Source organism: Habropoda laboriosa, unplaced genomic scaffold, assembly GCF_001263275.1.
Source record: "Habropoda laboriosa isolate 0110345459 unplaced genomic scaffold, ASM126327v1 scaffold134, whole genome shotgun sequence".
Taxonomy (NCBI): Eukaryota; Metazoa; Arthropoda; class Insecta; order Hymenoptera; family Apidae; genus Habropoda; species Habropoda laboriosa.
In genome coordinates, this window is record NW_017100266.1 from 800,610 (window position 1) to 822,797 (window position 22,188).

General features: G+C 32.7%; 4 protein-coding genes across 4 annotated transcripts in view; 3 read left to right on the forward strand and 1 right to left on the reverse strand.

Annotated features, from left to right (window-relative positions):
• Window positions 1-2,761, forward strand: part of LOC108573291 (histone deacetylase complex subunit SAP130-A) — a 3,920-nt gene extending 1,159 nt beyond the window's left edge. Inside the window, exons 4-10 of the mRNA XM_017935691.1 lie at window positions 155-535; window positions 645-839; window positions 930-1,368; window positions 1,432-1,569; window positions 1,661-2,101; window positions 2,176-2,369; window positions 2,448-2,761. Coding sequence (XP_017791180.1) covers window positions 155-535; window positions 645-839; window positions 930-1,368; window positions 1,432-1,569; window positions 1,661-2,101; window positions 2,176-2,369; window positions 2,448-2,696 — 2,037 coding nt within the window. The 3' untranslated portion in view covers window positions 2,697-2,761. The remainder of the gene's footprint in view (window positions 1-154; window positions 536-644; window positions 840-929; window positions 1,369-1,431; window positions 1,570-1,660; window positions 2,102-2,175; window positions 2,370-2,447) is intronic.
• A 574-nt stretch (window positions 2,762-3,335) lies between these two features.
• On the forward strand, window positions 3,336-4,992 carry LOC108573349 (dynein assembly factor 3, axonemal). Its single transcript, XM_017935757.1, is given in 6 exon segments — window positions 3,336-3,582; window positions 3,708-3,864; window positions 3,866-4,039; window positions 4,133-4,315; window positions 4,394-4,619; window positions 4,696-4,992. Coding segments are annotated over 6 exon segments (1,284 nt in total).
• A 788-nt stretch (window positions 4,993-5,780) lies between these two features.
• On the forward strand, window positions 5,781-14,356 carry LOC108573299 (histone-lysine N-methyltransferase NSD2). Its single transcript, XM_017935700.1, is given in 13 exon segments — window positions 5,781-5,996; window positions 6,270-6,546; window positions 6,767-7,167; window positions 7,258-7,987; window positions 8,058-8,224; window positions 8,313-8,631; window positions 8,742-8,964; window positions 9,055-9,250; window positions 9,355-9,784; window positions 9,889-10,088; window positions 10,091-10,397; window positions 10,480-10,706; window positions 14,129-14,356. Coding segments are annotated over 13 exon segments (3,921 nt in total).
• A 2,951-nt stretch (window positions 14,357-17,307) lies between these two features.
• Window positions 17,308-22,057, reverse strand: LOC108573282 (CSC1-like protein 2). The gene is made up of 12 exons (XM_017935680.1): window positions 21,892-22,057; window positions 21,248-21,374; window positions 20,905-21,122; window positions 20,081-20,357; window positions 19,877-19,980; window positions 19,610-19,802; window positions 19,426-19,540; window positions 18,890-19,086; window positions 18,466-18,792; window positions 18,102-18,377; window positions 17,812-18,045; window positions 17,308-17,724 (listed from the first exon to the last, which is right to left on the reverse strand). The coding sequence occupies exons 1-12, from the start codon at window positions 21,909-21,911 to the stop codon at window positions 17,521-17,523; spliced, it is 2,292 nt and encodes a 763-aa protein (XP_017791169.1). The 5' UTR covers window positions 21,912-22,057; the 3' UTR covers window positions 17,308-17,520.
• Between the last annotated feature and the right edge of the window lie 131 nt (window positions 22,058-22,188).

Here is a 22,188-nt window from a genome sequence, read left to right on the forward strand (position 1 = left end):
TAACATGTGCAGAAAATGATAGAAACATTTCTTGGGTACATAATTATGCATTAAACATTTTTATATACACAACAGATAAACAAAGTATATTTCAAGCATGTAATAAAGTATTATATTAATGAATATAGGTACCATAGATGTAGATGTAGCATAGATATCCACACTGCCTTTTGCATCTTTTAGAATAAATACAACTATTTCAAACCCTCAATGGCAACCTAAAACAACATCAGTTGTATATGCGCAACCACAAAGGCATCCTGCACCTCCAGTCAGTCGAGTTTCGAGGCCACCATCAACGGTGTACACCAGTCAACAGCCTCGTCTGATTACACCCACATGTCAAGGAAGATCTGTGCAAGCTACAATGGTCACTGGGATTCCTGGCACTCCGTCCAGATTAATAGCACCTGTTCTTCAAGCGAATAATGGTATTACAAGATTACCAGTTTCTCAAAGCAGACCCTCTGCTCCTCAAGCGTCAAATATATTACAAACTACACAACCTGGTAGATCTTCGACTCAAACTATTCAAGTAAATTATCATCTTTTATTAAATAGTTAATCAATTAACTAATATTGTTAAATATTGATATTAGTACAATAATCAGAATTGTTCTGAATTCAAATTGCAGCCCAATCAGTCTAATAGACCTCTAAGTACCACAGGTATTGTAAATCGTATAGCTGTATCAGCACCTGTAGTTGGAACTGCAAATAGAGTAACTGCTTCAGCTTCGGTAACCGTTCAACCCACAGTCGGAAGGCAATTATCAATTAACACTGTTGCTACTCCATCAACTGGAACTGTTAGTCGAATTGTAATCCCTTCTCAACAAGTATGTGTAAAATTTCCTTACTACACGAATTTGATATGAAAAATATTTTATTACTTTTTTGAGTATTGAGCAGAATCAATCATGTCATAGGTACAACAACAGCAACCACAGCAGCAACAGCAGCAGCAACAACAATCACAATCTCAAACACAACAGCGCGTTGTACAAACAGTAACTTCTTTGTCAAGTCTTAACACAGTGTCACGTGTAATTGCTACAACAGCAAGTACATCAAATACAACAAGAATATCACAGCCAGCATCAACTACTGTTGCTAGAATTACAGGAATGTCTTTACATCCTTTACCTTTAGCACCTGCAAGAGCTGCATCAACACCTGCTAAAACCGTACAGGCACAAAGTAGTATTGGTCAAACTGTACAAATTAAGCCCTCTCAACAATCTGGATTTCGGGTTTCTTCGGCCAGTAATACAAACAACAATTCAAATACAACGCCTGCTCAATCAGTTCAAGGGCAATATTTGCATCCACCACACACCGCAACTTACTATTCCTTTGAACCCACAGGTAATTTTCATTCGTTATTCGTAACGGTTTTGCAAGTAAATATTACTTAACGATATTATGCAGGTACATATACCCAGTATCGTCAAACACCGGTGAGGTTACTTGTCGAACCTGGGTACGATGAACCGCATACTAAAACAAATGCGTCTCCAAGACCAAGTATACTTAGAAAAAGGGATCATGACAATTCACCTATTAAAGGTACAAAAGTAGCAAAATAAACGACGACATATATTCGTACATACCTTATTTCGTAAAGACAAAGCTCGCTGACACGACTTTGTATTTTTAGGCGCGGCAAAGAATTTAGTTCCTGTACTTGCATCTTTACCACCTGTCACAACGTCTAGCCCACCATGCTCACCGAGGGGAGATCAAGATGGTGGAGGTTGTCAGAGTTCAGGGTCTACTACAGTTTCTGCAACATCATCGCCTGGACTTGACGAGGAACCAGAACAATCCAGAATTACTATAAATCCAACGGTAGAGATGTCTCCAAGGAAAAAGCCACGAAAACAACAACTTACCGGTGTAGAATTAACGGAATCAAGGTGTACAGAAGAGGAAATGCAATTCATTACAGAGGAAAGGATGAAGAAAGAGCTTAAAGAAGAACCGAAAGAAAAATTGTCAGAGAAAAGGCAGTCTTCGAACACACAATGTGATGTAATCAAATCTCCTACACAGCAACAAACAGTTTCGATACGAACACGGCCTACGCCAAGTTTATTAGGTTTGTGAAAGGAATGCAATTGAAATTATTATGAATATACGTTGAAAAAAGGGTAATTATAATCGATTTTACAGGGCCTTCCTGGAAGAATAGATGGAGTAGTAGACTTCATCACTACAGAAGACCGAACGAGGTTCGACCACGCGAGGAAAGACGACCTACAGTTGCAGAAATAGCTCAACAGAAACATGTATTACAGAAACTAAATGGTTGGAAAGTATATCATCTTACTGCGCAAATGGAAGACATTGCTGATCTTGAAAAACAAGTAGGTTTAGAGATTAATGGAAAACATGTGTTCTGCGCAATATCAACCAAACAACATCGTAAATTAAAATTTGTACAGGTCCATGAAAAGTTGAAAACAACATTAACCATGCTCGAATCACAACAAAATGTCAGGAATAGGCAAGATGATGGTCTTGAACGTGTAAATGAATTGATCAAAGGGAATATGCAACGCAGTAGCTTAATTAGTGAAGGAATGAATGAAGCACGCACGCAGCTTATAGCTATATTTCAACATAAAGCACCTATTACAGATATTTTACAACGGTGCGGCAACAAACGGGCTCAAAAGAAACGAGATAAATGAGCTAACGTGAGCATTAAGTCAACACGAACATGTCTATAAGAATCCCTTGCATAAGCAAGGTTTGAGAGGGAGTTATTTTTATCTGTGTCACAGAATCTATATTATAGGAGTAAAATAAATGGTTTTATAAGTCTATGACACGACTGTCACTAACATGTTTATAATTTTATTATACAAATCTATGACTTTTTATTTTAATATAATATGTATTATTCCTCTATTTCTTAAAATGTTTTTTATTTTGATCATACGATATATAATATATGTATATATGTATATATGCATATATGTAAGTGTACATGTAAGATAAATACACGTTATGTAGATATCTATAAATTATTATTTTTGAGAAACATTTTGATAAAGGTTTAAGTATTCAGTTATGAAGTGTTGATCTGACACAAAAGGATATTCGTACTATGAAGTGCTAGTTACACCATTGAAAGTTATTTTGTACATATTTCATAAACTATCATGCATATGAATGGATGTTACTATGGCAATAACATATCTCGGAAGTTTTTACTTAGCAACTACAGTAGTGTGATATTTAGGTGCTTTATCAACGTTTGTATGCAATGTTGAAAATCTGATAATCTGGATTAAATAATGAACTATCACAAATAATAATGTAACAACATGTGGTGGGGATATAGTCCTGCATTAGACATACAATCTGAAGTTAATAAATACGAAACTAATTGTCCAGGTGAATGCCTTGAGGTATTAATTGTAGGTGCTGGTGATGCAAGACATATTCTGAAGACAGTAGCATCGTCTTATTTACACCATGATCGTATTATAATATATAACGTAGTCGAATCAACATTGGAACAAGTTGCTAGATCCATTCTTCTATTAAGTACAAGTTTAGACACAAACCTAGGTATGTACAAAAAATCTTTTAATTTGCATATATGCACACATGCAACTGTATTTACTAAAAAAATATTCTTTTCGTTTTAACATAAAATTTTTTCTCTACAAAAAATAAAAAAAATTGAAACAAAGGTTTACAAGAGGCAACTCGATATTATTTAGAAATATTTGGGAATACATTAGTAAGGCCTGCAACAGCGAAGTATTTGATAAAGTGTTCAAACCATTTGGCAAATATACCAACAAATACAAGTGATTGCCCTTGGTTAAGTTTAGAAAAATTCAAACATAAAATTTTGGGCACGTGCAACATGTGAGAATATTCCTATTGTGGAATATTGGGATCAAAGAATTAGAAAATCGTTGAAAACAAGATATGATTATCGTGAAGGTGTTTTTGACTGGGATTATCATATGATTTTGAAATCTAGAGGTGTTTCAAATTTAACTTTACAGGAATATAGGTATGCTTGTTAAATTTTGTAGAATATTTACAAAAATACTGTTACATCAATATATTCTTATAAACATCTTTTTACAATTCATTCTAATGTCAGATTTTGGAGAAATAATGGAATAGCATTTACTTGGATAGAAGGTGAATCTGTTAGGAGTAATCCAACATTATTGAACAATATAATACAACATGGGCCTGGATTTATACATTACACTTACTTAGGAGATATTACAAATGGTCCCTTTTTTGCTTGGGCTTTACAAGAAACAAAGGATAACCACATGTAAGATGCACCTTAAACCTGTAAATTGGTGTAACTTCAATTGTACAAAATTTGTAAAGAATAATATAACAGGTATAGAGCAGCTGATGTAGCTGAACAAGAAGTTATGTGTTCTATATATGCAATCAGAACAAAAGAACCAATATGTAAAGACCTTATTGGGTCACATAGAGATTCTTGTATATTAAATGGTACATTAGTAGTTGAAACACCCAATAAAGAAATGGAACAAGAATCATGGAAAACTAAAAGAAATAAATATAAAAAAGACGATATATCTTGGACAGATATTAAAAATCATAAAGTAATGTATAATTTTACTTAAGTCTTAAATTATTTTTATGAAATTACCAAGTTTAACAAAAGTATTATATTTTTAGGTAATTTTTCACCCCATGGCATCTTTAGAATCTTTTAAATATAAAGAAGAATATGTTAATAGATTCGATTTTATTTGGACAGCTCACAATACAGTGAAACAGTTACCTAATCTTGTACCATTGCTTAAAAAAGGAGGAATAGTATTGGTGGAACTTCAGAAGTATCTGGTGGAGTCACGAGAGGAAAATTTACAATGCTTTCTACAAGAATTAAAAAGTGTAGCACAAGCAAATGGATTGTGTGAAATTAATGATATAAATGCTAAAGAACATTGTATCGCTAGATTTTGCAAATAAATAGCAATTTAAATTATGTCTACTACCCTGATATTTCCACAAATTAAAATTTTCTATAATTCGTTTGAAATCTCCCATGAAATTAAATATAATTTGCACAGTTAAACATATAAATTGGTCATACATTGTATATATGTATCTACATGCACGCATGTATTCATATGTGTGCATACATATTTTTCGTACAATTGTCTAATTCAATGCAACGAACAATCTACAAACTGTTTTCTGTTAAAAACGTAGATCTATGATTCTAGAACTTATTTAATGAAAGATTAACAACGGTAATCGGTCTTAATAAAATAGCTGATGAGTTTTCAGACATGTTGGAAATCGAAGTAACTGATAAAACAAAAATCACCAAATATTGTTACGTATAGTGAAAAATCAAACTAAGCATGGTTATGAGAATCACCCAAAATCGCGGGAAACGCGTCCTGCTCCATCTCAGAGCCCCGTGAGGTTCAGTTACAATTCCTTAATAATAATAAACGAAATTATTTATGTGACATTAAATATATTTTTTTAAAAGTTTACAAGAAATACATTCTGATTTTTATATGCTGAACAAAAGTATGTGTTATTTCTCTGAGAAAGAAAGTAGCCCTTGAAAATCGGCCATCGCGGCTATTTTCAGCGATAATGAAAATTGTTTTCTGTGCATGAACCCTTTATGCACAAGTTCTAAAGTTTATATTGTATTTATTGTTAAAGAACTACACAAGGTTTCATAACATCGAACTATTATCGTTCTCAATTAATGAAGATGCTAAATTAGTTGAGAAACTATGAGTACTATCAACAGAGTGAATAGCAAGGTGGGCATAACTATTGAATCAAGATTTGACGCATTCGGGAAAAAATTGAACACAACGTGCTACAATTTCGAGGATGACAAAGAAGATTTCAGTGCTAATTCTAACAATATTTCACCTGGTCGAAGTCGTTATGGCAGGACAATAAAACCTAAGTCTCCCAAGAATGAGGTTGCCAGTTCTCCAAAGGCATGTTATGCCTCTTAAGATCAGTTATAATCTTTCTGATTAAAGATCAATACCATTCTTAACAAACTATGGTACTATGTGTAGTAATTTTTAATGTTCTAATGTACATATAAATTTTACTTGCATGATACATATTACAACAATTTGTTTTTTTTTCCCTTTAATTCTTTTCTTTTCTTTTTTTCTTTTAATGACATTATGTTTTTTCCAATTAAATATACTAATAGAATTTACACAACAGCACAAAGTAACTTATATATATGTGACTTGCAGAATTCTAAAATGCCAAAAACTCGAAAATATCAACATTCTTCTGACAGTAGTATTGAGAGTGCAGATGAAAATAATGTAACTAATGACATAGATGATACAAGCGATTCTTCTACCAGTATAAGTATGTCAGAGGAAAATGCTCCAAAATTGATTGGTTCACCGATGCAGTGTAATTGGTTGCTAGGTCAATTAGCATGGGCTAGAGTTGGTAATTTTCCTTTTTGGCCTTGCGTGATAACGCTTGATCCAGTTTTAATGGTATATCATAGATTAAAAGGTAAGGGTTTCTCTGTTTAAAATTTTATTAACATTACTAGTGTTGCACATAAAGTGTAATTTTCTTTGATTTCATTCCCTCTTTTTTGAATTTAATATTTTTTCTTTAATATAAATATTAAATTCTCTGTTCAATATTGAGTGTTATTGATTCTAAAAGTTATTTAAAGTATACTGTTATAATTTTATGCTTTGTAATTTATTTATTATTTGAAGAGCAGCTACTGCTAGATCGCAAACGCTAATGCTACATGTCCAATACTTTGGTGATAAAGGACGTCACAGTTGGGTTTCATCAAACTCTATGATTCCATTTACAAATCTTGCAGACTTCAAAAAATTATCAGAATCAATAACTGCAGAAGTTAAAAAGAGAGATGTAAAATATGCTGCAGCATTTGTTGTAAAGGCTGGTATAAAATCAAAGTGGGAAAGTGCGATTGAAGAAGCTATGGAAGTTCAAGCAATGAGCAATGAAGATAGAGCTCGAATTTTTAAACCAAAAGAAAAAAATATAAAAAATAAATCACCAAAAGCATTGGACGAAAAAGATAAAGATAATAAACGGAAAAACTTAAACGATTTGAGTGGACCTGATCTTAAACGGGCTAAACAAGATAATGTAGGCATGCGAACGAAACATTTAGTACAAATAAAAATAAAAGTTTGATATTATTAGTATTAGAAAATACTTTAATTAACAATTCCGCAGGTATATGAGTTGGATAAATCGCAATATAAAATGGACGGAGCAAAACCGAAAATGCTGAAATATGTTGAGAACGGTGAAAATCATTCGAGACTCAGTTCAGATACTCCTCCATTATCTCCCTTAAGTCAAAGAGATTCTAATGATGACGTTCCTATTATGCAGAAAGTTGAATTTAAATCTGAAGAGGATATAGATGGTGTTTTTGAAGTTTATTACGAACGCAACCGTGATATGTTAGAAGATGAATATCCGGATGCGTCGGAGAACGATATTAGAAGATATTTAAAAAAGACTTGGGAAACTATGAATTCTTCTTTCCGTAAAAAATACAGGTCATATGTAGCGTCAGATAGTACAGGTAGTCACATGAAGGAGAATTCGTCAGACCATGAAGACGATTTATTAGTAGAAATAGATGGGAATACCAAGGATAGTAAAAAGTCAAGAAACAAAGTAGAAAAGGAAGATATGAGTGTTACAGAAACGAAAAGGAACAGACCCTACAATCTTTTTAAAGGAATGAAGCAAGAGAAAGTTTGTCAAATATGTGAAAAAACTGGAAAATTGACTAGATGTAAAGGTCCTTGTTATTCATATTTTCATCTTTCTTGTGTAAAACCAGGAGAATCCAGTCCAGAACATTCCATCGATGAGAATACAATGGATGATAAGATTCTAGATGACATAAAAGAGATTAAACGAAGTAATATCGATGACGATGAGCATAATGGTATGAAGAATTGTTATCTACATTGTGATCATGTTATATTTAATTAAATGAAAGTTGTTTCTAATTTTAGGAAAAATGGATGAACAAGAAGATGAGTTATTCAAATGTATTGATTGTTTATCAGGCGTAGCACCTGCTTGCTTTATATGCAATGAAAGAGAAGGAGATAGAATAAGATGTTCCGTATTAGCTTGTGGAAAGCATTACCATTCGTCTTGCTTGAAATCATGGCCACAAGTAACGTTTGATAATAAATACTTTATTCATATTTAAATTTTGTAATATTAAATTCATAATTAGATAATTCTTCTTTTTTTCTCGATAGTCTCACTGGCAGGGAGGTCGTTTAACTTGTCCGTACCATGTATGCCATACATGTAGCTCAGACAATCCTCAGGATAGCCACTCGAGGGCTACAAATGAGAAATTGGCACGATGCGTTCGTTGCCCTTCATCTTACCATACATCTACGTCTTGTTTACCCGCTGGTTCTGTGATCTTAACCGGTAGTCAAATAGTTTGTCCAAAACATTACCAAGCACCACAGCCTCCGGTAAATGCAGCATGGTGTTTTTTATGTACAAGAGGCGGAAGTCTTATTTGTTGTGACACATGTCCAACATCGTTTCACCTCGAATGTTTAGGTAATTATTTTTGAATAATTGATAATAGCCTGATGCATATATGTATTCATATATACGTCGTATACATATGTATTAATTATAATGAACATCATACATGACGATAATTTTAGGAATTGATGCTCCGGATGGTGCATTTATTTGCGAAGATTGTGAAACAGGCAGGTTGCCTTTGTACGGTGAAGTCGTATGGGTTAAACTTGGTAATTATCGCTGGTGGCCGTCCCGTATTTGTTACCCTCATGAAATACCTGAAAATATAGAAGCTATACCTCACAGTTCTGGTAAATTTTGCGTAATGTTTTTGGGATCGAATAATTATCATTGGGTTCATAGGTGAGCATTTAATCATTGTATTGTTCGATTAAATATCAAAAAGACGTTAATGATGGTATTTTTATTAATCACAGTTTGCTTATTTTGTAGAGGACGGGCTTTTCTTTATCAAGATGGCGACGCTAACATAAAACCACCGATAGGAAAAAAAAATAATAGAGATGATACGTATCGGAAAGCTTTAGAGGAAGCCAATGAGATTCACCAGCGTTTAAAAATCGAAAGAGCAGCTGCTAAAGATCATGGACCACGGGGATTGAAACCTCCACCTTATGTTAAGTTAAAAGTAAAATCTTTGTTATATATGTGATGCGTAATTGTTGTGTACATGTAATGTAAATTCGTTAATATAATATAACATGTAAATTTATAATTCGCATAAATTCATAGGTAAACAAACCGGTTGGTAATGTAAAACCAGCAGAAGTTGAAAGCATTGTGGCGTGTGATTGCGATGCAGAATGGGAAAATCCATGTGCACCGGGGACAGATTGTCTCAATCGAATATTGTTGGTTGAGTGTAGTCCTGGTATTTGTCCAGCTGGGCCCAAATGTAACAATCAAGCGTTCGTACGAAGACAATATCCAGCAATGGAACCATTTCATACTGCAGGACGTGGTTGGGGTCTTAAAAGTTTAGAACTTATTAGAGCGGGACAATTTGTCATCGAATATGTAGGTGAAGTTATAGACGAGGCTGAATACAAACGAAGACTACATAGGAAAAAGGAGTTGAAAAATGAAAATTTTTACTTCTTAACCATAGATAATAACAGAATGATTGATGCAGAACCAAAGGGTAATTTAAGTCGATTCATGAGTGAGTATTCTGTTTTTAACGAAGCAAACAAGTTGATTTATCAATTGAACATTTCAAGTTACTGTTTGTTTTTTTTTCTTTTTTTCTTCCTTAACACTTGATAGACCATTCATGTTCACCAAACTGCGAAACACAAAAGTGGACAGTAAATGGAGATACGCGTATAGGTCTGTTTGCACTGTGCGATATTGATCCCGGTGAAGAATTGACGTTTAATTATAATTTAGCTTGTGATGGAGAAACTCGAAAGCCTTGCCTTTGTGGTGCACCAAATTGCAGTGGGTTTATAGGTTTAAAAGTTCGATTTATTGTCAATTATATAATACTTAGAATAATTTATTATTTCAAAAGTTTCACTATGACAATATTATAAATAATTATTGTGTTATTAGATCGAGAAAACATGTGTTATGTTGGAGATGCGGACAAGAAATTGAAAAATCAGCAGAATATGCCGTTTGCGATCAAAAGACGTGCAATAAGAAGTACCATAAAGCTTGTGTGATCATTGATGATACTGATTCGAGATTCAGTTGCCCTTGGCATCATTGCACGGAATGTGGTCGTAGAACATCCGCACATTGTTCTTTTTGTAGCGCTGCCTTTTGTCAAGGTAAGTAATCTTCTAATACGCTTGCTTATGTTTACCTTTATTGCAAACTTGATTAGTAATAATAACACTGTTGCCGATATAGTACATCTGGATGGAAATCTATTCGAGTATGGTGAAAAAGGTGGTTTTGTTTGTAAGCTACACGAAAGTATGGATATGCAAAGATCATCTGTCGAAGATGAAAAGGATTATTCGGACAATGATACCGAAACAGACAAAGAATATTCTTCTACAGGTACCAACAGTCCATTGATGACAATGGAAAAGTCAGTACCACGCGAACCGTCACCAAGAGTCTCCATAGTAGAGGTGAGGTGAAACTCTGTAATAAAGGTATCGTCATTGCAAATTGTCGGGGAAGATGAGCAATATTATGATCTTTTTGTTTATGCATAGTAAGCTTTCATCCGAAATTATTTTGTGTTTTGAGCGTTTTGAGCGTTGTTAGCTTTTTTCTTTCGTTTATATTATTTATTTAACACAAAAAGTAAACATATAAAATCGGTGATAAATTATCATGGTGGTGGTAAGCATGAAAGAAAATCTTTTTTATATTAAGTAATCTGTTTTTTAAGGGTGGAGAATATTTATCGGTTATTCGGTCGAAATATTGAAAATGTACAAAAAGTAATTACAGTTTTGCATTATCGATAGGAACGATCGTTCTTTATATTTTTCAAATTTGTTTTTGTTTCAAAAGATACACGCTTACTATTTCTCTACAATGTGCAAGTCATACTAACGGAATTTCTTATTTTTTATCCAATATATGGTATTTCACGTTTATATAAAAATCGTAACTGTTATTTTGAATTTTATTAAGTAACGCTATGCTGTGTCTGGTTGTGTGTTTATTTATGTACAAAGAATCGTAACAGAAAAATATGCAATTAACGCTATAATTTCGTACAAACAAATGCAATATTTTCGTTGATAGTTTATCATTAGGATATTTCCAAAAGATGAAAGAAAAAGATTAACGACAATTAACCTTTTTTTTTCTTTTTTTTTTTAAATTGTTTTTCACTGTTCCCAGCATCCTCTCCCTGACATTGGCAGTAGTGAGAAGTAGTAACAAACAAACATGTTCTGTTTAAGTTTATACGTTCAAGTGAGTGTATATTTTTGATATTATCTCTTTTGGACTCCTAATTCGTAGTACAATCATAGTAAGATAAAACTTCTATCTTGTAATTAACAAATAATTTGCAATACATAATTTAGTTCACGTTATTTAATTATGCAACTTAAGTATTGATTGGTGAGTAAATTCCTATCATTCTACGCGTACTTTTTCATGGTGGGTATTCACATTACTGGTAGCACGTTAGTGCACGTAATTTGGCTTTAAGCCTACATTTATTTTTTAAGTTACATAAGCTATTATGCTTCCTAAATACAGTCAAACCTCGGTTCACGAACGCCTCGGATCAAGAACAATTCGGTTTACGAATAAATTTTCCGAATACAAAGCGTCTCGCATGACGTACTGTGTTTTGCGTTTTTTTATAAATTATTAAATAGGACACCATAGGGCTAAAGAAAGATAATGATAGCAGCAAAGTAAAAAGAAAAAATACCAATATCGTGATAGATGTTAAGAAAGAAATCATAGCCAAATATGAAAATGGTGTTCGTGTCTCGGATCTTGCTACTCAGTTTCGGATGGCAAAATCAGCGATCTGTACAATTTTTAAAAATAGAGAGACAGTCAAGAAAACTGATGTTGCAAGAGGAGTGACGGTTATTACTAAACAAAGATCACAGACGATTGAAGAAGTGGAGAAATTGTTGCTAAATTGGATAAACAACAATATGTTAGCTGCCAACAGTGTTTCTGAGGGTATGATTTGTGAAAAAGCAAGGCGATTACACGATGACCTGGTAAAAAATATCCTGGTGATACTGATGTTTTCAAAGCTAGCAGAGGGTGGTTTGAGAAATTTAAGAAAAGAAGTGGCATACATAGTGTGGTTAGGCATGGGGAGGCTGTGAGTGCAAACCAAAAAGCTGCTGAGGAATTTGTGCAAGATTTTAGTGACTATGTAAAGGCTAATGGATTTATTCTCCAGCAAGTATTTAACTGTGACAAAACTGGTCTGTTCTGGAAAAAAATGCCAAGGAGGACATACATCACCCAAGAGGAAGAAGTACTATCGGGATACAAACCAACGAAGGACAGACTGACTCTTTTGCTATGTGGAAATGCAAGTGGAGACTTCAAGATAAAGCCATTACTGGTGTGCCACTTGGAGAATCCGAGGGTGTTTAAGAAAAACAATGTGATAAAAAGTAAATTGCCATTTATGTGGAGGGCTAATAGTAAGGCTTGGGTAACTAGGCAATATTTTATTGAGTGGATTCATGAAGTCTTTGCCCCATGTGTGAAGAAATATTTGCAAGAAAACAATTTGCCACTGAAGTGCCTTCTTGTGATGGACAATGCACCTGCTCACCCTTCTGGCTTGGCAGGCGAGTTGATGGAGGAGTTAGATTTTATCACAATGAAGTTCCTGCCTCCTAACACAACTCCTCTAATACAGCCCATGGATCAGCAGGTCATTTCAAACTTTAAGAAGCTCTATACTAAGGCACTTTTTCAAAGGTGTTTTGAGGTAACCTCTGACACACAATTAACACTCAGAGACTTTTGGAAACACCATTTTAATATTCTTCATTGCTTAACTCTCGTTGACAAAGCCTGGCAGCAAGTGACTTACAGGACCATGAATTCGGCCTGGAGGAAATTGTGACCAGAATGTGTTGCAGGCAGAGACTTTGAGGGCTTTGATAATGAAGATTCTGCTGTTATCGATAATATTGTGTCTCTAGACAAAAACATGGGTTTGGAAGTGAACGATGAAGATGTGGAGGAGTTACTAGAGGACCACAAAGATGAACTCAGCATGCAAGAACTGGAGCAACTACAGAAGCAGCTACAAAAGATAATTGTGGAGGAAATGTCTTCAGAGGAAGAGGAAAGAAGGGAGGATGTTCCTACTTCTTTGATCCGTGAAATTTGTGCAAAATGGGGTGAGGTGCAAAGTTTCGTGGAACGATATCACCCCGATAAAGCAATAGCAAGCTGCAGCATAAACATTTTCAATGATAATGCCATGTATCACTTTAGAAACATATTAAGACGTAGACAAAAACAAATCACACTGGACAATTTTTTAGTGAGACAGAGGCCCAATGGGTCTGAAGCAGAGTCGAGTGGTGCCAAGAGACAGAAAAAAGAAAAAGAATCCCCTTCCAAACAATAACATTTCACTTCCTCACCACCTTCCACTTACGCCGTCAACTCTCCTCCATACAGGTACGGCAAAACTAAATTAAGTTTTCGTCTATATTTGATCTGCTTAGCGTTGTGTTTATCTCTTTTGTAATAGATTTAATGGTTTCCATTGATTTTGTGTTAAGAACTTGCGCACAAAGTACTGTTGTAAAAGTTTAAATAAGCAATGATCTGGGGTCCAGGAACGGATTAATCCATTTTACATTAATTCTCATGGGGAAAATAATTTCGATTTACGAACATTTTGGTTTACGAACGACCTTCAGGAACGAATTAAGTTCGTGAACCGAGGTTTGACTGTACATATTTATCAACAGTAGCGTTTTCTTAGAAGGTAGTTAGAGAGAATTATTAATTTTGTGTTATATACTATATACACGATGAAGATACATAATCTGATGAAGGAGATTTTAAACGGCGACATTCTTTGTAGGTTCACCCAAGCAGTGAAGAAAGTGAAGAATCTCAGAAAGAAGACGATGAAGAAGTAACACGGTCTACTACTTTTATGCCTTGTGAATACAGTTCGAAGAGTACGAAGAGAAAAACATTACACCGATTATCTCTAAGATTAAAAGAGGAGAAGGATCAGGTAGAAGAATTAAATAATCTTACATCTAGTCAACTGGAAGCCATAATCGGTGGCAGTCTATTCGAATGAACAATCTCGTTGATTAGGTTTGAATGGTAAAATATATTTCAATATGCATAGCTTCAAATCTTTACAATTGGCAAATCACGAATCGTGTAAAGATAAATAAGACACAACCGTGACCACCAATGTGAGATGATAGTATTTACAATTATATAAATTGTTTGCAAAACATTCATTCCATGTCAGTGGTGTCAGCTGAAAAACAAATTTTAATAAATATTCAATTCTATTGAAAGAACTATTCATAACATGATTATTTTATCATGTGTCAGTGTATGTAACGAATCAGTAACTACACATACACACATGCATATACATACATTTCCTTTAAAAATATAAATTTGTTCGTTAAAAAAATCCGTAAATATTTATAATTAATCAGTGCAACTTCGATTAATTGTTCTCGGTAATATACAAGGTATTTCAATTATCTTGAATGCATAATATCTCCGTTATTTTTGCCATACAAAATACATACATGCCATACAAAATACATATACAAAAAATTGTTCCAGGACAAAGTTGCTTGGTTTAGAACGACGAATATTGTAATTCATGATTTCTTTTTTCTTTCGAGGTCATTTTTTCCGAGTTTTCAAGATCATCGTCATTTTTCGTGTATTAACATCTGTTTTTTGTCATGCGACATTATAGTGCACATCAAGATGAATTCAACTACCTGCAACACCATGACATTCAAATGACCTTAAATGAAAAAGAATTACGTTACTTTAAAGGAGAGTGGGGAATTCAACATTCTTTGTTTTCTGTACAAAATGTTTATTCTGTAACAAATGTTCAGTATGATTTCATAAAGTGCGTTTTAGATTATAACTTTACTTGAAAAAGATTTTGGCGTTGCTGCTTCTAACTTTATAAACATGTTACCAAACATGTTGTCTCATAGGCCATGGTTGAAGAATCTGTTGGCCAGCGAGATCACCAGAACTTACTCTGCTTGATTTTTGTTATGGGGATAGATAAAATTCAAGTTTATAATGAAGTCGCTACCACACCAGAAAATATGCAAGAAAAAATTTTACACACTTGCAATACCATTCCTCTAACGGAGATCAAACGTGCGAGGAAGTGTTTCATATTCCGTATTTGAAAATGCCTTGAATCTAATGGAAATCATATTGAACATTTGTTGTAGAATAAAAATTTTGTACAGAAAACAAACAATGCAGAATTTCCCAATCTCCTTTAGAGTAACGTGATTTTTTTTTCATTTAAGGTCATTTAAACGACATGGTGTAAGTTGTTGAATTCGTCTTGATGTATCAGCAAAAATAACGGAAATATTAAGGAATCCATAATAAACGAAACACCCCGTATATGTAGATAAATATATGTATATGTATATGCTAAGTATCGTGAATATAAAACTAGTCTTTATAATAAACATGCACAATGATCTTGTACTGAACAGTGCAAGGTGAATATATAGAGAAATTATTATAAACACGTTTTAGATGTTATTCAGAAAGCGGTTTGACATGGAATGACATTGTTTATCTGCAATTAAAAAGTACTGTTGAGTTACAGTACATGCGTGCGTGCGTGCGCAATAGTTCTTCATTCGATTTCCCTAAATACACGGTATTTTATTTAATTTATAATTATATCATACTAATTCAATATCTTGAATTAACTTGAACATATGTATGGATGAACTTTTGAGGGTCCAATGTTTATTTTGTACAGTACATTTATGCGTTAATTAAATAATTTTTTTAAAATCTCTTTCACATTGTGACTTTTAAATATTTATCTATCATACAAATGGTCGTGTCAGTGAAACAGTTGTCGAAGTAATTGTATTTTTAAATTATAGCAAATGTCTTCACACTGCCTTGTAAACTTTTGAAAGTTTGTATTACACGATACGTGTTCTTTTTAGGGGTATTTACTATTAAGGCATCAATTAAATGAAATCATCATATTCTTAATAATTATATTGTAAAATATTTTTTATGCTTTCAGTTTATTCATTTTAAATGTATACTATTTCGTTGGACTGAAACTTAATAATCTATATTAGAAAAATTATCTCCTAAGAAATTTATAGAAATGAGGATACAGTAAAACGAGGAAAATCATATAAATTTATGTACGTTTTTTCTTATGTATTTTAAATTGTACATACGTAAGATGAGATGTGCCCTTAGTGAAAAAAATGCCAACAATTGTTTTGTAAATAAAAATTACTGAGATTTCTCAGTTCATAGTACGTATTTAGATTTTAATAATTGCAATGTTTAATAATAATAACAACAACAACAATAATAATAACAAAAAAAAGAATATTAATAAGGAACATGTCCTTTTATGGGAACACAAAATGAATCACAAAATATTGTTACATATAATTTTAATTTTTACGTTAATTGTCGTTGTTACTTAAAGCATTTTTCATGGATTACAAAACAAGTCTCTAAAAATCGACAATTTTGTAATTAAATTAAGTATTTGTATAATTTACAATTAAATATTTGTATACTTTCCTTTACAAAAGTAAATACTCGAAAATTGTAATAGAATTTTGTTTGATTCTTGTGACATGTACAATATTTGAAATCAAACGTATAGAAATGTATAGTAAAATATTACTAGTGAAATAACCATTTTTTCTTAGAAATCAAAGCTATGCAAATCATACCCATGTGATCAAATGCTGCAAATGATGCAAATCATTCGCATATGCGAATCATGATTAAAGGTATACAAAAAAAAACAGATAAATATTGATCAATTTCATTTTTATTGGTATTTCTACTTTTGTTATTGCGTTATTATTATTCGGGCAACAATCTGTATTTTGCGTTGTTTTTAATTGTTATATAAATGAAACATTATCGAACTATCTTTTTTTTATGTCAGATAGTCTAATCTCGATATTTTGATGTGCTTTTAAATGAGAAAGTATATAAAATTATAGAAAATATATATTTGTGCACTTGTTATACACCTTTCATTTTATAGGGTTTTTAACGCGTTAGAAATAGACTCGTTTTTGTTTGCAAAGAGATATTATCGTATTTACTTATACGATATAACATATAACATTTAAATAATTAAGTACTATTCAACGTACTCCACTGTTTACACCGCACTGCTTTAATACATCACGCTTGTATAATGAATGTCGTACTCTAATTAGAAAGTTATTATGCTCGTAATTCTTTACCGTAATCCTGATAAAGATGCGGATTCTCTTGTACCGAAGAAGCATTAGTATTCGTTAAACTTGACGGATTAAGATCGAAATCCGAACCTATAGATACGACCTCTTCTAATGTGGTCTGCTTATTTCGTAACATGGGTGCAACGAAATTCTGACCAGCTGTAAAATCTCTTTTCTGCGTTTGTGTCTAGAAAAAAATAGTTTCACGATTATGCAGACAATTTCAAACTACGGTTCAGCTGGTTATGTGAAACTTGAAAGAATACAACTATACTTTAGACTTTGATGTGAATAAAGTTGCACCGGTGAGAAGACCTAATATACTTGCAATAAGACCAGTAAGTTGTACCGCGGCTAAGGGCGAGAGCCCTCTTCTTACCAAACCTAGAGCCAGCAATGCTGCTTGTGCCAAAATCGGAGCGGTTCCGGTGGCACTTGCTGCTGCACCTGCTAACTGACCACCACCGACACTTGGTCCATAAGCGAAACATAAATTGTGCCTATCCACCTGTAATATGTAATATATTCATTACAAAGAATTTAAGATAAGACGTTCAAACATACCAAGTGTTTCACTACGAGATACAACAATCCAAAAGGTGTAATTAATGGGCAAGCTAAACTGTACACTGTTGTCATGATAAACACTAAGAGTAACCAGGCATAGTGAGCACCTAGGGGAAATTCCCATAATACTGCTTTTCTAACATGTATTCTTTCCGCCCTACTACGAGCTATGCACAGTCTTAAAGTATAGAATGCTAGCTCGGTAAATCTGACCAATTCCAATCCAGTTCCAAGCAAAGCTGCAGTAATTACATAGTTTACAAACAACGCACCCTAAAAAAATGTAATAGTCTTTGATATTTCTGTACATTTCTAAAGATCCATGATTTCAAAATAAACCATTTCATTGATCCTATCGCACCTGATCAGGTAAAAATACACAGTCCCATCTTCCAGTGTCATTTTTTGCGTTTACAGTCCATTCTAAAAATGCCTGTGCGCTAGTTAGACCTAAACTGGGCAATATGAGAACCATCAGTAATAAAAGAAGTAACGTCTTTGTCATTACTGCTCGATTTAGGCTACTTCTAGTCCAGTGTCTAACTAACGATTCGCTTCTTGCTACTAATACGGGCATTAAAGCAGCCACGCTAACTAATAATACAGTTGGAAGAAAGGATGAAACGATTGGACTAAGATTCATAATTTCTCCTGTAATCGGTAGTTTGTTTAAGGCAGATACTATTACCTGCAATTAAATGTTATATACTTATGTAACAGGTTTATTAATAAAATCGAAATAGATTTTAACATATTTTATCAACAGTATTGATACAAATACTTACAGCTGGTGTAGTAAGAAAGAATAGTACAATGCCCAATGCGAAGTTTATGAAAATAGCATTCACATACCAATATGGTCTTGGTATGCTCAGATTTTCCCAAAAAATGTCAGATGGTGCAGGTGCATATTTTACAACCCATTTTATACTAGGTAAAGAGCACAATTCTTTCCTCATAGCTTTAGCCGCATTAGGTGTACCTTATCATTATCATTATCATTATCATTATCATCATTGTCGTCCTCATCGTCGTTATTATTATTATTATTATTATTAGTAGTAGTAGTAGTAGTAGTAGTAGTAATATTATTAAAATTATCATGATAATTATTATTACTACTATTATTATTATCGTTATTGTTACTGTTATTATTGCTGTAGTGTTTATTGTTTCGTAAAAATGGAAAAGTTATTTATAATGTGTATCATTTAACTGATTACAATTGAGCATAGTTAAAAAATAACATATTATAAATCAGCAGATACATAATATACAGCATGTAATAACAACGAACAATTATGACAAAATAGTAACTAACCTAATGTCACGAAGGCTACTCCAAGAGGTCTGCTTAGTGCCACCTTTTTCTCTTCTTCGAATAATACACTCAGTCGTATTTCTTCGTTCGTATAAAATTCTTGAGCATCAATTTTCTGTGAAAAAGAGAAAGGAAGTATGTTATGGTGAATTTATTGCAATAATTTTGTAAAAGTATACCATACATTTTTACAACAACAACCTATCACTTGGCCACAAGGGTGTGGGTACATTTCCAGTGGCTGTCTTTTCTTTGCATAATTTTCACAGTATAAGCGTGCTTGTTCAGCACAATCTCTTTTCATATCCAATACAGCAAGGCGCCTTATATCATAAGCCAATGCAACTTCTTCCACTGTTAAAGTAGGAAATGTTTCTCTGCAAGAAGTCATACTTTAAGGGAAGCAAAACAAACAATAATTTTTTTTATATGTAAATATAAATTTTCATACTTGAAATAATCTGTAAGTATCTGTACATTGCACTGATGCTTCGGTATTTCTGTTATTAATAATGTCCTGGCTGCCAGTTCGCCAGTGTGTCTAGACTCTCGAACCTGTGTAATATGTATTTTTTACTATTTAGTCGTATTTATCGTTGTTCTATTTCCATTTAAAGGATAAGTACAAGTTATTTATTTGAATAATAAGATTTACCTTCTTCAGAAAATGCCTCATAATATACCCACCAATTGGCAAGTAGAATAAGATTAATATTGTATGCACCCAAATCCATGGAGACATTGGATCCAAATTTGATAATGTCGTATGACCAAATGTTGCATTATTACCTTGCATGTTTCCATGAAAATTTATTGGAAGAGCTATGCATAATGATATAATAACCATTAAGCATATTAAGACGATTAAATGACGTTCAAATGATATGTATAATAATCCGTCTGGTCCAGCGCGTTGTAACAGTTCTTCATCGCTAATATTAAATATAAAATATCATACTTAATTTTGTTCAAATATTTTATACAGAACTAATTAAACAATATATACAGGGTGTCAAATTTTAATCTATAAATGTGAATTACTCGTGAACTACCCGCTGTATGAAAAATTGTTCACAGAGGAATTGAATGGTTTCAAGGGAGACATAATCTGGTGTAATTAGTGTTTTTGTAAATGGATGTGTAGAAGTCATATGAAGGTGACATACGTTTTCTTAAATGGAATTATATAATTTTTAATGCATTAGTTAATGCAGCTTTTTATTTCCTATAAAAAAGTATTAAGGTATTTATGTCGAAAGACTATTAGTTTAGGAGATATTTTAGTCTCAATATTGCAAAGTGGTACTAGTACACCTATTTGCACCTATATTTTTTGAATTAACAGTGGACATTGTTTTTTATAAAATGATAAGAGGGCATTGAGATAAAGTCAATCATATCATTTCATGCAAGCATATATGTATGCTAAAGATTGTGAAACAAAAACTTAATACATTTTAGGTAGTTTGTTATACTTACGTAACTCTGAATGCAGTAATGATCCATGACAAGAAACCTTTATCAACATGTGAAAGTTGAGAATTAACAGAAGTTTCTACGCACAGTCCATCTGTATCTCTACCCTCATTGTCTCCATAAAATAAATCCATCCATCTTTCATCAGTTGTGTTCAATAATGCAAGACGTCCATAGTTCCATGCTTTTTTGCGCAATAAGCCAAACAATATGAGAAGGAACTGTCACAATATATTGTAGTATTGAACAAAATTATTAAACAAATATTATGATACATTATCTTACATTTTATAACAATAATCAATTATAATACATAATGTACATGGGTATAATTTTTATACATTACCAAAAATCCACAAAAATTTAGCAATAAATTTTCAGGTATGCCTGCATAAGCATCAGTTATTATTGTTGTATTATATCTTGGAACTGGAATACATTTTTCCGTGGGTAGAATTTCATGCAGATTCAAGCTGTAATTTAAATAATAATAATTCAAAATATCACATTGAACTAACAAATACAGTGCTTATTCTATGACAATATTCAGAAAAACGAATATAATCTGCATTCAAAAATGTAACCTAATGACTATTATGATTGTAATTATGATAAGTATTCCTTTTTTTTGCAACAAGTATTTGTTCCATATGATAAATAGTGAATATATTTCTTGCAGCTAAATTTTTATAAAATATGTAAAAATTCTTTAATAAATCATTAAATTATTTTCTAACGAATGAAAAATTAAAACAATTTAAACATAATTAATTATTTACTATGTACCTACGTATGTGCGTGTACAAACATATGAACACATGACATACATGTATATGCGTAAATATACTAGTTTTATCATAAACAATGATACTGAAATATTGAAAATGTGAGAAATAAACGATTTTACAATCGAAAATCGTATCTGTACAGTAATAAAGGAGTTACAGCAGTTCAATCGAATTCCATAAAGATCTACATTTTGCTACTTACTCATCGTATGCGTAATCCATATTCCTTGGAATATTTATATCAATATACGCTTACTTAAATACAAAAGGACATATCAACAAATGCGTGTCAATTTGACACATTGTACACTAGTACAGTTAGTTTAGAGTAGCTGCAAGTGTAAGCGTTAACGTGATCTAACCTGAGAATGATTATGATCGAGATAACATGTTTTCAATTTGTTCAAGTTTTATCAAGTTTTGCTTTTGCTCAAGTTGACTCATATCATCATTGGCTAATGATAAAACATATTTTTTTGTAGTAACATTGTTGAAATCT

What these genes read in the sequence shown, in the direction of transcription:
- LOC108573282 (XM_017935680.1), bottom strand. Translation starts at nt 21,911, where the DNA reads ATGGATTACGCATACGATGA. An exon ending in ATACTTACAGATTATTTCAA is followed by an intron (nt 19,803 to 19,876) that starts GTATGAAAATTT and finishes GACTTCTTGCAG; the next exon opens with AGAAACATTTCCTACTTTAA. An exon ending in ATCTCGTAGTGAAACACTTG is followed by an intron (nt 18,046 to 18,101) that starts GTATGTTTGAAC and finishes TACATATTACAG; the next exon opens with GTGGATAGGCACAATTTATG.